This window comes from Oreochromis niloticus, linkage group LG2 (assembly GCF_001858045.2).
Source record: "Oreochromis niloticus isolate F11D_XX linkage group LG2, O_niloticus_UMD_NMBU, whole genome shotgun sequence".
NCBI classification, from domain to species: Eukaryota; Metazoa; Chordata; class Actinopteri; order Cichliformes; family Cichlidae; genus Oreochromis; species Oreochromis niloticus.
The window spans coordinates 9984173-10001934 of record NC_031966.2 but is presented as its reverse complement, the minus strand read 5'-3'; the positions used below and the strand labels follow the sequence as shown (position 1 = coordinate 10001934).

Sequence of the window (17762 nt, the reverse complement as noted above, 5' to 3'; positions counted from 1 at the left end):
TAGTTTTTAAACTTTTTAAAACGTATGTAAAGTGAAAGAGAAAATCTGTCCCGTCTTTTCTTTAACCGTGATCTCAGTTAGCGTAGTAGTAATTTTGCAGCCTCGACTCTGGTGAAAATAGAAGAATATATGGGCTTATGTACAAACACAACTGACATAAGCCTTGTTTCTCTGAGTTAAGCTTGAGGAAATGCTTTGAATACATCTTTGCTTCATTTGGTGTTGTGAATGACTCCAGGTAACTCTAGAAAAGACATTTAGTCCATTTTTTATTCAAAAATATTAAGGTTGTATTTAGTTGTTAATCTTAATATATTGCTGCTAATGGCATTTTAAATACTAATAATAACAACCTGTCAAATGATGGGAGTATCTATGCGTGAAGAGCCGGCAGAGCATAAATTGCTCAGCATCTGTTGGAACAGACAGTAAGAAAGATTTTTCCCCATGTGCACTGGAAACCACATGTGGTTTCTGAAGTGCAACAGAATGCAACCAAATTGCCTGATTTATCAGACAAGTGAAAATACTATTATTTATGGATACATTAACGTGTTTATTCTTGAAAAAAAGCTGTGTGTTTCTGAAAACGCACGGCAGCACTGCAGAGAAGAATGAAGAATGTCAGCATACCTTTACCAAGTGGAATTTGCTGATGCATGAGTGGGAGGTACATAAATGACAAGCCTTGAACAGTAAATGCTTAAATGTGATGCTTGCAACCTTGTGGGTAAGCAACATTAGAAATCCAAAGTAGTGAGAGAAGCAATAAACTCAGAAATGTCAAAACAGATTAATTGAATAATTTGGTTTTACTTTCAGCCTCCTTTCTGTTCCCAAATTAAAACCAGCTCAAAAGTCGGGCGCCATCCCTGATCCCTCCTCGGCATTCCTCCATTATCTTTTCAGTGGATTTGTTTAACGTTAAAGGTCTGCCGTTACCCGTAAACCCATTATCACAGACGCGCTTATGGCAACCAGTTCGCTATAAGAGATATCCCATTTGCATCTCTTTGATGTCTATGTACTCACTGTGACACGATCACAAGTCAGGTCTGCCTCCAATCGCGATTTGAACGACACACTGCATTCTGTTTACAGCCCTTTTCGCTTTTATTGAATAGATGTTGAAATTCCTTCTGAGAAAAAAAAAGTAAAAAATGCACAACAGTCATGTTGAGATGAAAAACAGGTTTGACTGACACAAACAGTAACATGTGAAATACATTAAAGGTCTTTGCACATACTTCCTCACCGAATGCCATGCAATGGGATATGATCCATGACGGCAGGTCACGTCTCAGAGTCACAAAGCGGGGATGATCCCGCCTCCCAGAAACACACTACATGACTCTACCATTCCTTCCATATATTGTTTTTTTTTTTCTTTTGTACACACAGGTAGCCAAAGACTTGCTGCTGTACTGTTTGAATGCAGAAACACAAGACGATGAAAAATCATATGAAATCACTTTATTCTCAGTGTGCGGTGATTCCATTTTTGCAGGAAAGTTACAGACCGAAATATTAGTCTAAAATGGCATGCAGTGAGGCTAACAGGTGGCGCTTTGAAACACAGAGAGGACACGGAACGATTATATCAACAACCTTGCCTACATCGCACACCATAAGCATGCATACATGTTGGTCAACAAATAGGGAGCTACAGAGAGAGAGAGAGAGGGGGGAGGAGGGTGAGAAGATTTTGCAGTACAAAAGAATACATCAAATGAACATGTTTTTTTCTCTCAAAATACCAACCACCAGAGGACAGGACCGGCTACAGACAAGAAAGAAAAACATACTGCACCAGACTAAATATCTTCTCAACAAGTACAGAAAAGAGAGAGACAGATGCAAGAAGAGAGAAACGTCAGACAGTTACATTCAAGTCACATCAAAAGATTTTTTTTTTTTGTCCTTTTTTGTGCCATGTTTTTCAGGCAGCTTTTTAAATTCCATCAATGGCTGTATGAGCGGCACAAATGACTGACTGGGTGTCTGACACAGTCTACTGGACAACAGGATATTGATTACGCATGACTTGGGCAGTTTGTTTAGGCAGTGATCAAAAAGCCATTTGGAGCGCAATCAACCGACATTTACAAGATGATGATGATGATGATGATAAATGAGTCCATGATGATGTCAGTGGATGAGAAGCAAAGGTTGATCTGATTTCAGAGCACACTCACTCATAGCCTGAAGGAATGCACGCGCTAACGACGTTTGCTAAGGTGTTGTCGTCCTTTGCAGGGGCAGTAATTGTAGCTTTCTAGATTATTATCTGGGCCAAAAAAAGAGATATGTCACTCATAAAGAAAGACTGTAGCTATAGGCTAATTCGCTAGCAATGAAAATATAAAATTCTTTAGCCGAGAACCCAATGAAGACTCTAAGTGAAGGCTAGTTATGGTAAACGTCTATGAAAAACATTACTAGAATACCTGAGAATTTTAAAATAAATCAGATATGCAGGAACTAAATGGGAATGACACCCCTTGTCTAGGTCTAATACTACCAGCACTATTCTTTGGTTTGACTGAATAACTGCTGTGATGATGGATTTGAGTGCATGAAACATCTACTGGCTTCTAGCTAGCTGCTAACACACAGTAGGAACAGAGGCTGGCAAAGGCAGTTTACAGGTACAATAAAATCACAGGAAGTTCAATAAATGTGCTCTACAGATGATCTTACCACACTGTGCCATTTGATTTTGTTTTAACATATTCAGGGTATATATGTATATATTCACCATGATTACAGAGCTCACAAAACACAGAGAGAAGCTAAATTCCCCTTTCTCTACGCCACAGAAATACACAAGATCAGAATTAGTGTCATTTCATGTTTAGCTAGCTTAATAAAAAAAACAGTGATAATGTGGCAAAACAGCTGGTTTTGAAAACCCTAATTTAACACCTACCTATGGCTACTGTGCACAAGTGGATCACAAAAGTAATTTCCTACCAAAATCTTCACAAAATTTAAATGATCACTGCAAAAAGCACATTTATGATTTCCCCTAGACTTCATGTGGGACTTTTCCTAAATGGCAGCTAATATAACCTCTCCGCAGCAACATTTTAGTGCCATTAATCAGATTCAGTCTAGATAAATTTTGCGGTTACAGCATCAAATTTAAGTTATTCATTGTGATGTACTTGTAGGCTGAAAAGGCATTTACTGAGGTGTAGTGTAAATCTAAGTTTGCGTGTTACCAGCTCGAGTCTGGTGGAATGTCTGAAATATCTGGAATGTTTAACAAGACACTGGGAATGATGGAGAAATTTAAAGAAGAAAAGGCATGAGGAGAATAAGTATATTCTGTCCTCATTTTTTAAATTTGTGCCGTTACAGTTACCTGCAAGGCAGAGTAAACTGTAAACTGTAAAGAGCAGGTAAATTTCCTTTTTTCAAGATGCCAACGTGACTTTGATTTTTTAATGTCTGCTTGTAAAAACCTGCAGTTTGTAACTGTGAACACAAATCCTGGATGCCGTATGTCGTGTGGATGAACACTTTTAACAACATTAAACGAATCATCCCACTTTCTCTCTTCCTCGTTTAATTAAATACCTCTGACTGATGAAGGCTTAACTCTCACTACAGTAAGTAGCCACCCTTGCATCTTTAACATCGACTAACATTAAGGATTCACTTTAAACACACAACAATGAAGATTGTCTGTTATTGCTGATTTGGGACTTGACTCCCATCAGTTAAACCAACGGACACGAGACAACTTCATTTCGAACAATATATTGCACTATTGTCACTGTCTGCTCACATATAGTGTATTCACAACATAGTTGTGTTTGGGAAGTGTCTTTTTAAAAAGTAAAATGATGAAAGTGTTAGCACGATTCAAAACTAATGAGCCCGGCCAAACGTTTACACTTCCTATTACAAAAAGCTCAGTGCGCAACACCACAGAAGAAAAGGAACTTTGTTTTTTTAAGCCTCAAACATGTATAGCCAGTGACTTTATAGAATTTAAGGATTTAACTTTACTCTTTTTAAGACAAACTTTATGGAGAACATTTATAGTTTCCTCCATGGAAGAACATTTTAGACACAAAGTCAATTATCGCTTACTGTACACGTCGGTGGATGAGACATTAACTAAATAAAAATGGAAAACCAGTTATTGCCTCAAATTTCAGTGTATTTTGCTTCATCATAACAAAGGAAATGGTATCCATATAAGTACTTCACAACAGTTTACTGCATGCTTAAAAAAAAGTAAACAAAACAAAGCAAAAAAAAGTTTCATTTCAACTGAATTCCTTCACTTTTGAGTTTACAGATGTATTGGCTTTGCCAGTGTTCGTACTACACGTTTACATTAAAACACTGAGAACATAAGGGACAGTTTTTGGAACTGATCCTAACCAAGGAGAACCAATAAAAATGCAAGTATATACACTGTATGTATCAAATATTAGCAAGAACATAACAGGACGATTCAATTAAATTTGATATGATTTGGATAATTTCTTACAGGTTAAAAATATGGCTTATACTCTTAGTTATCTTGTTATACGTCATATTTCACTCATATATAGTACTCTTTTTATATAACCGAGGCTATTTACAAACAAAAAGGGTGGATGATGGGTGATATCTGGTCGTATTCTAAGTGCTGGGCATTTTGAAAACATGGCATCAGTTCGCCTTAAGTAAAGACATTCGATCTGTGTATGTGTTGCATACTTTTTAAAACACGATAATAATCACAGGTTATCAAGAAAGATCTCTGTCAGAGATATTAAAAAGTATGAATCACGGTGAGATCAGAAAGTTTAACTTAAGGGCAAAATCACAGCATGTTGTGTAATTCCAGGACACTTAGAAGTTGAGTTGACTGGGTGGGAGGGAGGTGAAGAAAGGTGTGGCTGCAGCTGGAGGTGGGGCAGGGTGGTACAGCATTGATTAGATGGACATTGTAAGAAGTTAACCATTTTTCAGCCAGAACGCTGTTACTTTTTATTGAACATATCCATGAGTGGTGCAGGGATGAATTTCATGACCGTATCCACGATGCTCTCTTCTTCCTCCTCATCGCCGCAGCCAGCGGGAACTGCTTTTTTCGGGCGGGTGAGGCTGCCCTCGGAGGCCTGCTCCATAGCAGCTGCTGCCTCGGCTTCCTTCTCCTCCTTCTTCTTGATGCCATACTGCACGGTGAAAGGGAAAACAGGTAAAAACAAAAAATAGTTAGAAAATGAACATCCTGTAGAGGTTGTAATCAAGACAGAAGCAAAGACAGAAGCCTGAAGGATGTTACCATAAAACCACCAAGTCTGTACAGGTAGGATAGATGGATGAGTTGACAAAAAATTGAATTTTAGCACAATTCCTTTAAGTTAAGGTAGTCAGTTTTGTTACAATGATGAAAATGCTTTTTTCAGTTGTATAAATTCTATCCTTCAAGCTCGGATCCTCTACCAGAGGCCTGGGAGCTTGAGGGTCCTGCGCAGTATCTTAGCTGTTCCTAGGACTGCGCTCTTCTGGACAGAGATCTCCGATGTTGTTCCTGGGATCTGCTGGAGCCACTCGCCTAGCTTGGGAGTCACTGCACCTAACGCTCCGATATACTTTCTCCAGCTCTTCTCTGAGCTCTTGGTATTTCTCGAGTTTCTCGTGTTCCTTCTTCCTGATGTTGCTGTCATTCAGAAGCGCTACATCTATCACTACAGCTGTCTTCTTGCGGTTGGTTAGCCGCCACCATTTTGTCCGTTTGTATCTGGAAGTCCCACAGAATCCTTGCTCTGTCATTCTCCATCACCCTTGGGGGCTCTCCTATTTTGACCTCGGGACTTCCAGGTCATACTTGGCACAGATGTTTCTGTATACTACGCCGGCCACTTGGTTATGGCGTTCCATGTATGCCCTGCCTGCTAGCATCTTGCACCCTGCTGTGCTGGATTGTCTCAGGAGCATCTTTACACAGCCTGCACCTGGGCTATGCTTCATGCATGAAACAACACCCCATTCTCATTCGCATACTTCCACTATGTGTCAAACCCGCTTGAGTCTCACAAGATATACAAAGTGTCCTTTGGTGTTGGCGATACTTCAGGGTATGGCAGTAGTGTCTCTGATTCCCAGCTCATCATATATGGATACCTATAAGGAGTCATTTATTTGCACTAAGCCTAGTTTAATAAATTCCCTTGTAACATTTCATTAAGCAGTATATTTGCCTCTTTTTAAACTCAACCCTTTATAAAGTCTATTCATTCTGATAATTAGTGCCTTTCCAAAAACTTATTTATTATATTTGTAGACACAAGGCCTTAAGCTAGTTTTTTTTGTTTTTTTTGCATTAATGCTGGTGACGAGGCTTGCAGAGAAAACTAGGATTCACTTTCTTTTAAATATGGGGACATAAAGACATGAATATTTCAAGCAATTCCAGGAAGTTGCAACTGGTTAATTGTAAAGCAATAAGTATTCTTACAAAGTAACAGATTTCTTGTTTTGCATGGCTTAGCTTGAGGCTGCACGCAAATTAGGCTAAACACAATGTATACAGCAACCTTTTAGGTCCTGTTGCGACTGATTTCTGCAATTAGATGCAGAAAGAAGTTCAGGTTCTTGTTTTATTTTTGGTTATGTTTTTGTGGGTGTATATGGAGGCTTGAACTGCTGCTAGCTCTAATTTAGCCTTCCTGGATATTTTATGTACCAATTACAGAGGCAGAGGCACTTGGCAGGTGTCCTGGACAAGGTTTGCTTTTAAAAAGCCCATTTTTAAGACTACTACTAAATCAAGAGTATGTTTGGAGAACAACAAGCTTGTTAAAACATTAAAGACATCAGCTGGGAAATGCACTCTCACAGCCATACTGTAATGTCTGTGAAGAACTGCATGGAAGATAGTATGGACGTGATTTTGTAATTTATCAGTGATATGCCCATAACTAACCAAACACTGTGACAATAACATGAAACAAACAAGTCCGGACAGGCTGAAATAATTCATCGTTATTGCAACATGTTACTTCAAGCACCACAATTGAACCTGAAGCTTTTATGAATTCAGAATAGATGGATAGATTGAATTTGTTGCCATTCGGAAACTAGGATCCTGACCTCAATTTCTGCATTAAACCTGAGGATCTGTGTCCAGTTTGTTGTATTTTGTGCATTTGTGATCATAGATTGAGAAAAATCAATACAGGAGGACTGCAAGGAAAAGGTTGCAGTGCACGGGGAGGTCAGCGGGCCGAGTGATAGTTGATCTTGAGGCAGGGAAGGGGAAAATGAGCTGCACTGCTCCATGACCTCTTGACTGCTTTGCCAGGCACACACTAATGTGATTCTGTGGCAATAAATATCTTAAAGGAGGAGTCGCAGTGTCCATTTCCACTGCAGAGAGGAACACAGGGGCATGTGTGGGTGTGTTTGTGGAGTGAAGCTGTACGACTGTTTGAGGGAACAACAGCTGAAAAAAAAACCTGTTGCTTTAAATATTTTTTGGTTTTTTGCCTTCATGACTAAACCTCTCTTTTGTCAAGATCTTATGTTTTTTCTCTTTGAGGTTTGAGCCTCAAAGACTTGATTACAGTTTAAAAAATGAAAAGATAATCTTGGAAATAAATATGTATCAAAGAGCTGAATCAACAGAGTTGGACACACTGACAAAGAACTTGTTATTTCTGGTTTCTCATTATTTTACTTGAAGCAGTTATTCTGGAGCCAGTCATGGCAGAGACATCTAACATGATCTGGTCTCTATCCTCAGAATGTCTTTGTCTAAAAATACTGGCTACTTACAACAACTTCCAGTGCTTTATTACATTTTGACAATTTTAGGCCTAAATCAGGTATCATAGGGAAAGAGTGGGAGTAGACCCTGACAGGTCAACAGTCTATCACAGCACAAACACAGCCACAGACTATAAATCACATTTATGGCTGATTTGGATTAGCCAACAATGATTTTAGACATTATTTTTCAATTATACCGCATACTAAATTATGTTATATTACAATATATTATTTTAGGCTAGACTGGCTCAGATCAGGTCAACAGAAGAATCCTTCAGAACTGTTGAATTGTAGGTTTTCATTTCCTCCTCGGGTCAGTTAAATCCACTGATTTTCAGAAACAGCATCAAATACTGATGTTTTGTCACATCTCAGCCTTAACCATCAAATGGTGAGGAACGACATCAATGCCAAAGGACAAAGTTTGTGTATCTTTAAGTGGGTCTAACTCACAGCTCATCAGGTGTATTTGCTTGTAAACAATCCCTTACATACATACACTGGTAATATGCAATGTTAATGTTAAGCTACCATCTTTTCCAAAACCCAACCAAATGCTTTTGGTGTCTAAAACTAAGATGTGTCTGAAAATGGAAAGGAAAAAAGAAAACCGAAGTGAAAATTAAGCAAAATAAAAACGATAAAATTCCCTATAGGACACAAACTGCAGTCCCTAGCAAACATTTGACTCACTACACTCCAGGCTGCAAATGGACTTTCAAATGTCGAGTGGTTGGTGGATGTTGTTGCCACTTTAAAGAATAACCTAATCTCTCAGCACTGATGCTTTCCTGTGTCCTGAGTAGTACACATGAGCATAGATACCTCTTACGGTGCTGACTGCTTTATTGACAAAATTTTATATAATAATTCATAGACTGTCACAAATCTTTCAATACAAAAAAATATATTAACAGCACTCCAGCTGCTGCAGTTGGAAAATGTGGGAATCCTCATATACATACCTTCAACAATGACTATTTTAAAGATGTGACTATGAAGAAAAGTTTAACTTGAGCAAGATCGAGAAACAAAATATTTTTTGACTGGGTGGAAGGGTGTATCTTACTTCAGTACCTAAGAAATAGTTCTTCTGAATTTCTGACAGAAATAAAACAAACATTGGTGTAATTGGTTGATGTAGCTCTCTTCTATAACTCCCTGTGTTTCCACTCGGTCTCTCTCTCTTTCTCAGACTTGTTCCACAGTAACAAAGACTTGCATCAGTTGAAACGAACAGCCGTGCTTAGTCAGCCCCTCTCCCCTTGCTATAATCAAACACTTCCCAAAGATATGCTGTCATATTGTTCTTTTTTGCCTCTTTTCTACCACTGTTTAAAAAAAAAAAAAAGACAGAGAGAGCGAGAAGAAAAAGTGCTGGGCCTCAGCAGAGTTTAGAGTTGATCCCCAAACTCCAAACATAGTTTTATAAGAGCTACACATAGAAAAGTTTCAGTCTCTCTCAGGGCATTCAAGTCAAATATCTAATGCATTATTAGCAGTGTCAAGGGTAACCCTTCCCAGCAAGCTGCAGACACTTTGATCATCTTATATCTTATTACAGCTTAATCAAATATTAATTTAGACATTATCAAAGCCAGAATCATCTTGGTGATATAAAAAGGGCCACTAAGTCAAGAATTCCCATTGAACTTTGAAAATGAACTTCAGAAGGGAATATGTTTAAGGACCTATATCCAGTAATTAAAAAAAAAAATTAAGAGTGCAGTGTTTTAAATCAAAACATAGAACTAATATAAAGTAGTCCAGTTTTTTAAACCTCCATTCTCCATTAGCTAATTCATTTGAAAGTGCAATTTGCAGTATAAAGGCTTGATTTATAGTACTTGTTGAATCCTTATAGAGCCATGCCAGAGAGGCTGATGCTGTTGATTATATTTGTGCGACGGTCTCGCGGTAAGACCGTGGACGGTCTGTTTTGTGACCATGAGTGAAGCTGAGCTGTTTATGACGGGCCTGAAGCTAATAGGTCTCGAACAACAGTCACCGAAATGCAAGAGATGTTTTTTTAGAGCTGGTTGAATTTATTGCAGTCAATGTATAAAAGATGGATGTAACCACCATGACTTCACCCTCTGGTTTTGACCCTGCAGTTTGAAGCCTCAGTATGTTTATCAGCATGTTTTTTTCTTTGATTGTTTTGTTTTTTGAGTCAGACGTTGCAGTTTTTGGATCAGAAAGGGTAACTGTTCAGTTATTAGCTAATACCACCTGGACTGGTTTGCAGCCTGGATTCATGGCCCTGTGTGGGCTGAACACAGACAGATATATCACTGCTGACTTTAGTTAACAAACTAGTAAAACCAAAACTGAAGCACAACTTCTGGACAGTCTGTACCTCACCACAAAGACGAATATTTCTCAAATAATTTCATTACAAAAGCTCAAGCAGCATAAAATGAGCAGAAAGGTCCAGATCAGTGACTCCAATTGTCATCAAACACTTGCAAAAAGTGCAAGTTTTTGAGGAAGCCTGAGGAAATGCAGTTTTTGGGATGTTGAGGTTGCTGCTTGGTTTATAGACATGTTAGCAGAACTATACGAGAAGCAAAAGCAGCATCTCTCTACGACTAAAGCCAATCCCACTTTGTTTTACAGAAGTTATATTTGTTTATTTACACTGTTTCTATCCTCTCCTTGTCCAATTTAGGGTCAAGGGGAGGCTGGAGCCTATTCCAGCTGCCATAGGGCAAGAGGCGTGGTAGGCAGGCCAGTCTGTCACAGGGCTAATACAGACAGACGGGCAAGCGTTCACACTCACATTCACAGCTAGCGTCAATTTAGAATCACCAATTAACCTAACCCTACTACTTGCATGTGCTTGGACTGGGGGAGAAAGCTGGGGGAGTACCCGGAGAAATGACACAACCAATCTCCACACAGAAAGGCCCTGGACAGGTGGCGGAGCCGAACTCACAACCTCACGACTTCACGACCTTCTTGCTGTGAGGCTGTAACCATGCTGCCCAAGTTTACATTGCATATTTCTACCAAACAGACCTGTCACAGTTGTTTGGGGTCTGCATTGGTTTGACATGTAGTTACACCTCTGTGAAGGTGCACATCATGCCACACTGAAGATGTAATGAAGTACTATAAATCAAGTGTAGGAGCTTTATTTGCTGAGTGGAACGTTCTCGTTGTACCAGAAAAACTCTTGAATGTAAGCATGTGTAACAGCTGAACAGCAGTTTGTTTAGTCTGTGGACTGGATAACAGTTTAAGAACAATGAGAGCACTTCGACCATGATTAACTCGTGAGGCTCTATTAGTATTGAAGTTTACCTTATCCCTGATGCCCTGTCGGATGTTTTCTCTCTCTGCCTCCATTCTTGCATATTTGGCCTTCCTCTCCTCTTCCTGTTGCCTCAGCGCTTCTTGCCTTTCCTCTTCTTTTTTCTGAGCATCAGGATCCTTCTCCTCCTCTCCACCAAGCATCTTGCCCATGTCTTTGGTGGCCCCTGTTGTTGGTAATAGACAGAAAAAAAAAGTGTTAAATGAAAGAAATTCAATCAATCATTTCTTTTATGGAGTGACACTGGCAGTTCATAGTGATTGCACATAATAGATCACAGCTATTGGGCTGGTTTTCAACATTTGATGTGCGCAGCAGTACATCTGAAATCTGGATAATTCAATAGATACTGCTTTGTATTTAAATCCTCTCTCAGGCCAGTGAAAGAGCAGCACTCGACTGAACCAAAGACAAAAGGGTCTGACAATGGAGAGAACAAGAGGTGAGCAGCACCATGAGAGCTGAGATAAAAGACACTGTAATAAATTATTAGCAATTCTCTTGATTGCCTTTGTGCTGCTCATTTTGGCCCTTTACTATCTCCAAGAGGAATTTAGATACAAGCGCCACTTGGACCATGGGTTAAGACCAGAGAACAAAAGGCATGGAGAGCTGTTGAAGGGACAATAACAATCAGACACTGGGGCTCATTCTGCTACTCATGTCTGAACTTATTAGATATGTAAAAACTGAGAATGGAGAATGTGGTAAAAAGATCATATCTTCTGTGCTTCACAGCTGGCTGCTGATGGTTTAACCAATGTGTGTCTTATCTGCTCAATTTAAATGCCGCTTATCTTGGAAATTAAACATTCTATCACTTCACCACACTGATCTGTATCTTAAATGTGAATGTTGAGCTTTTTGTCAGCGATGTTTACGTGGCATTAATGAAACACCGGATTCTGAATTTGGGGAAGTATACAAAAGAATGCCAAAAAGTCTTTTTGATGAGGTGCTCTCTTGATGAAGGCCGGATTATCGAAAGTCCTGCTGGCGCTAGCAAAGCTGCAGCAGGCACTGACATACTGCTTTATCTGGACCACTTCTTTTGTGTATGTGTGTGTGTGTTAGTGGAGCATCTGGTGTGTGTGCTGCAGGCGTCAATTGACATTGCTCATACGTCACTATATGGCCAGTGTGTTTGTTTCCACCCCAGTGCCTCTTGGAATCATTCTGTAATTTACATCACGCTTCAGCCAAGGAACACGCCTGCCTTTGTAGAAATACACGGGATGTAAGGGTCTGAACATTAATCACACGCGGCAACCGTGAACTTTTTATAGGAAGAAAGAATATTAAAACATTGGCTTTGGAAAAAAAAATGCATTAAACGTGCCGACTCCACACTGTCAAAGCTGTCAGAGCTCAAAGTAAGCCAAATACTGCACTTAAAATTAATCAAATAAAAATATCTTCCACAAAGATTTTTGCCCCTGAGAGGAAATATTTTGTTTGTTTTCCATTTTATCGTGTTTTAAAAGGTATGATTACTGGCCTAAGATACAAATCCATCCAGGAAAACATAACACTCACAGGTATCGATGCTTTATACTTGAAATGATGCCCGGGGTCATTTCAAAATTAAGCAATTCAGCTAACCAGTTCACGACCCTTTTAGTGTCCTTCAGGATGAGTGTCCCACAGGCTTATTCAATACACTCAGAGCAACAAGAATGTTGGTTTAAGTGAAAACCCTCCGCTATCATCCTTAAAGTGACAATCACTTGAAAAGCCAAAGATCAAATCAGGAAGTTGCCCAGGCTAATCCTGACTGTCAGTCTGCATGTTGAGCTGCTCCCGAGGTGTTTTTGCACACTGGCGTAACACGGAGCCCCGCCTGTATGTGCGGACTCCAGAGGCATTAGCTCTTCTTTCCGGCTCGCTGGCTGGAAGCAAGCCAGCACTCTAACAGTGGTCTGACGAATCTTGAACCCATGACTCTGCTCACTTCCAGCTTGAAAGAAGGGAATTGATTTTAATGAGAACTGGACCTTTGGACATGGGTAAATTTGAAATACACTCGGTTCTCCGTCTGCCCTTGGCCCAGCGTACTTGCTTTCACTGTTAGGGCTTTTGCTTCCTCCGCCGCTCTGGGCTTGACTGTAAAGCTGAGCTTCACTGGTTCTCTGGAGGAAACACTCAAAGACTGAGCCATCTGTTTAGGCGGTGAAATTGATGAGACAGTGATGACCTTAAGGTTCTTGGCTGTAGTTTGAGCTTGCCGTATTGACATACCAGTACAAGCCCCGGTCGTTACTCATAAAGCGCAGGGTGATTGCTAATTAATGTTTCTTCACGGTTACTCTTTAATGTCTCTCATGCTGTCATATTGAGAAGGTAGTGCATCACCATCATTGATATCTGTGAGTTTTTATGATATATATGTCAAACATCTGCTTGTACAGTGAGCAAACATGAGTCCTTTAAAGGCAGTCTATGTAAAGTCTTATTTTGATAGTTTTATCACCGCTAACCCGGTAGCACGTTGCTTTTGATAGTCCTCAGTGTCATTCAGCTGCCTCTTCAGTAAGTCTCCTCGTCTCTCAGTGACCACAGACAGACTCTCTATGCCATCTTGGGCAGCATGTTCTTGTTCTGCTCTCCAGCCTTGGGGAGCTTGGCATAGTAGCCTTTCTACAAGTGCAGTTTCTGGTGGGAGTAGCCCTACAACTTGCAACAAAAGACTGCTGCTGCTAACTGAAATCATGAAATCACAGAAAGAAGAGAATCACTGGAGATGCCACGACAACAGTGGCCTTGCTAACCTGCAGGTAGGAAAACTAAAGATGGGACGAGGTGGAGGAGGATGGTTGGTTACTTAAAACTACAAGTTTTACAATAAAGATTGTATTTGTTGTCAGTTTTTATTGTCTCTGCGGGTAGAAAGAAATAGCTGCTAGCTGTCATTATAGTTTAGTCTCTCTATGAGGCTATTATCTGTTCATATTTGCTATAGATGCTATAGTTTATTTCCATTTCTTAAGATTAGTTAATTGACTTTACAGTGCCTACAATAAGGAGAGAAATTCAAATTAATTTCTGACTTCAGTCCAAAGTTGGACTGTGATTAATCTCATCTCCACACTCAACGTGAGGTAAAAACTAACAAATGATGTTTTAGGAAAAAAGCTGCAAAAGCGTGTTTTGTAAAAGACACATGCTATCAGGATTATGATGCTGTTTTCATCTGCTGTTATGATCCTCTTGCTTTCTGTGCAATCACACGATTTCCTTGCAGGCACCAAGGAACTCTGGGGTTTAATTATTTAAAACATTTTCTATGCATTTCTAAAGAATTCAGGTTTTTTTAGGTTACTTTTTTGGTATAACACAGAATATGTGTAGCCTAGAGATTATTTCTTTTTGTCTGTGCCTTGCCTCAGGATGAAGTGCTGAATTCGACTGTAAACTTTGTTTTCCTGTGACTTTGTTGGTAGCTTGAGGAGATTTCCCAAATTTTGTATGAGCAGCAATTGTCACAGAAGCTGAGTAGACTCTACAAAGAAGATACCCTTAATCACTTACGGCTAATACAGTCTTCTTTGGCCAAGCTGAACAGAGAAACTTTTAAAACTCAAAGTAGTTATTAAACGTTAGAGTCTGCAGATACAAATTAAAATGCAGCACGGCAGATACTGTTACCTTGTCTGGGTTTATACTTTATTAGATATATATTCCTACATTCCTGTCATCATGAGCTATTCTCACCATCTCATTTGCACTTCCACTGATACTGAAATGGAAATTTATGCTAGCAAAGTCCACAAAATTGGATCACACTGTGCAGAAAATGTATTTCTACCCCAAATTAAAGTCATATGTAAAGGAAGTTTTGAAGGGTGTTTGATTTTTGGTTGATTTGTTTGATTAAATTGTACTCATCAGTATTGTCTCATATGAATAGGTTTTCAAAGTGAATCATATTCTTCTTTTCCAGTTAACTGACATATTTCTAATTGTCCAGATGAATTAGCTGTGTTATATTTAGGCATTTTTCAATAGAAAGAAGCTGTAACATCACACTGATATATCTTCTGTGACTGATGTAACTTTTTCTTCCTGAGTTTTTTGTCAGTTCCCATGTTGCTGTTATTCTACGCTCGCTTCTCCCAAACCTCTGCATGACTAATCTCAATGCTCAAGCCTAATTAGCTCATCTGATTGTGACAAAGTTGTTGTGTAGAACTATGAGACATTTATTGTTCCCCAAAGCCTTGGTATCATCAAAAGATGCCAGCTATGAAGTCTTGAAGTAGTGCTTTGAGAAAGCCCTAGAGGAAGAGCTAAGAGCCTCAGTTATGGTTAGAAAAACATCGTAAAATGGTTTAGAGTACTCCATTAGAAGACACAATGCACCACAAAATCAGTGTTTTACAGATTTATAAGATCACTTGTTGTTTTTTATGTTAAGACCATGAAAGGTTTTTAGTGGGTTGCTACATTTCCTGCCCTTAGAAATTATTTAACCAAGCCAATCAAGCTCATGCACAAGGAGAAATGATCGTCCAAGTCAACCCGGTTAATGTATCCAAAAAAACATTATATTATAAACCTTTTGTCAAACCAATGGCTCTTTTTTTAATGTAAAGAGAAAGAGAGCGGTTCTTCATGGTATCTTATAATGTCTGTTAAGTAAGAAAACACTGTTGAAATAACTCAATATATCAATATTATATATCAAAGCAATGCAGACTGTATGAGGATACCAGATCCAAACTGCAACATGGTCAGCAATCAGCCAGGAAACAATGAACAGTAACAATAATAATCTTAAACACAACCGCCTCCAAAGTCTCAAGACTATTTGTTGTACTATTTAAAAACAAAAATATCAATGTTTTAGCTCAGACTGTGAATAAATCCACGCATAATATACATTTCATTCCACACATATTAAAAAAAGTTGACTTCTTTATCTTAAACTCAGAATGTATTTTCATTAATTCAGAATGATTCCATCAATACTTTAAAAACGAATACAGCTCATTAAATCTAAGCGCTACGGTGCAACGACTTGAAACATGACATGAAACAAGACAGTTATGTCTGTCTGCATGCTAACACATGCAAAATTCACACTGAAGAAAACCAAACTTTTAGTTTCAGTATATAATGAAATTTTTGGACTGATTAAACACTTGAGATTTAAACACGGGGAAAAAAGCCTAAGGAAAAGACCCTAAAATCTGACATTGAAATTGAGCCACCAATCTGGATATTTCAATCTGAGCCACAAATCTAAAACTGCTGGTATTGCTGGAGGAAAATATAACAACAGCACCACTGAGTTCTGTAGCAAAGTTCATGGCAATCCATTCAATACTTGTTGAGACATCTAGTTATAAAAAATGTCAACCTTAGGGTTGGTGAGCAAAAATCTCTTTCAGGGTACCATGAAAGGCAGAACCAAATTCTGCAATTGACTGAGTGGCTGAACTCATTCAATACCTGACAGACAGGTAATGTTGCCATTTCATGAGTTATAACGCTTGAGTGTCTAAAACCATTTTTTCAGTCACTGCAATACACCAGAAGCACAGTATCAACGCTAATAATCACATCACTTCTATGAATACAGTAAGCTGTATTTATATGTGTCGTCTCATTAAGGCTTTTAGGGGCCTTTTTTTTTTTTAGTTCAGCTGAGACATAGGGGCTGATTTTAAAGGACGAAAAGACTTGGTGAGAATAAGGGTGAAAATTTAAAAGGGGATAAAAAAAGACGGAAAGTTGTGGATGGTTGAGTCTAGGGATGGATTAAACTGTGCAGAGTTACATAAAAGCTGGAAAAATGTGGAAGCATCAGTGGCACTCTGCATGTGTGCGTGGATGAAACACTGGAAAATGAAAACAAAATGTACAGCTCTCCATTGTGCTATTAAAGTAAGATTGAGTGCATGTCCTCCAGGTGCATTTGAGCTCCAAGAGCATTTCCTCTGAGTAAGTGCGTGAGCTACAGTAGCATGTTTCATCCTGATAGACTCTGTGAGATCATGAGATGTGTCCCCTGTGGAGCACAACACATCTGAAGGACAGAAAGGGAAATGGGAGCAAAGTCAAAAGAAGGAAAAAGGAAAAGGAAAAAATAAATAAATAAACAAGGTAACATGTAAAGTGTGAGCAAGCAAATTAGAGAGGTTGTAATAAAAACTGGCAGTGCAGTAGATTTAGAAGAAAACAGTATATCTGAGATAAGTTAAAGAGCTAAAAAAGAAAACAAGAGAAGAGAAGAAACTTTTGTGTATTCAGTTAGGAGAAAAGACATAAGCAGAAAGACAGGGCAGTGACTGGTAACAAAGGAAAAGCACAGAGAATGATGACTGAATGATAAATGAAGAAGTTAGGTGGCAGAACAAAAGGATAATGAACATATACCTAAATGTGAAACAGGAAAGACAAAAGATTTCTCAAAAATGATTTAGGGCACTGTGAGAATGAGAGTGCTGCTGCAGAAAAAAAAGTGATAGCATAAGAGAGGAAAACAGCGGGACCAGCTCAAGGACTCTGTGTTCCTGCTCTCCCATCTGTCACTACTCCTCAGGAGTCCCATAGCTGCCTACAGGCAGGTCCCCCCGTCTTGACTCCAGTGGGTCAGACCATCTTCATCAGCTTCCCACCCCAACCTGGATGGTCAAAAATCCCAGTGGGAAAACTACTAAAGACA

General features: G+C 39.1%; 1 protein-coding gene across 2 annotated transcripts in view; it reads right to left on the bottom strand.

The window, feature by feature from the left end:
- Nucleotides 1–1456: 1456 nt before the first annotated feature.
- The window catches only part of cplx1 (complexin 1), a 60977-nt gene continuing 44671 nt past the window's right edge, over nt 1457–17762 (bottom strand). Inside the window, exons 3-4 of one of the 2 annotated variants that reach the window (XM_005467199.4) lie at nt 11086–11261; nt 1457–5180 (exon numbers count right to left, since the gene is read on the bottom strand). In XM_005467199.4, the coding sequence (XP_005467256.1) occupies nt 4986–5180; nt 11086–11261 (371 nt within the window). In that variant the 3' untranslated portion in view covers nt 1457–4985. The remainder of the gene's footprint in view (nt 5181–11085; nt 11262–17762) is intronic. The other variant, XM_005467198.4, reaches the window with a different exon arrangement.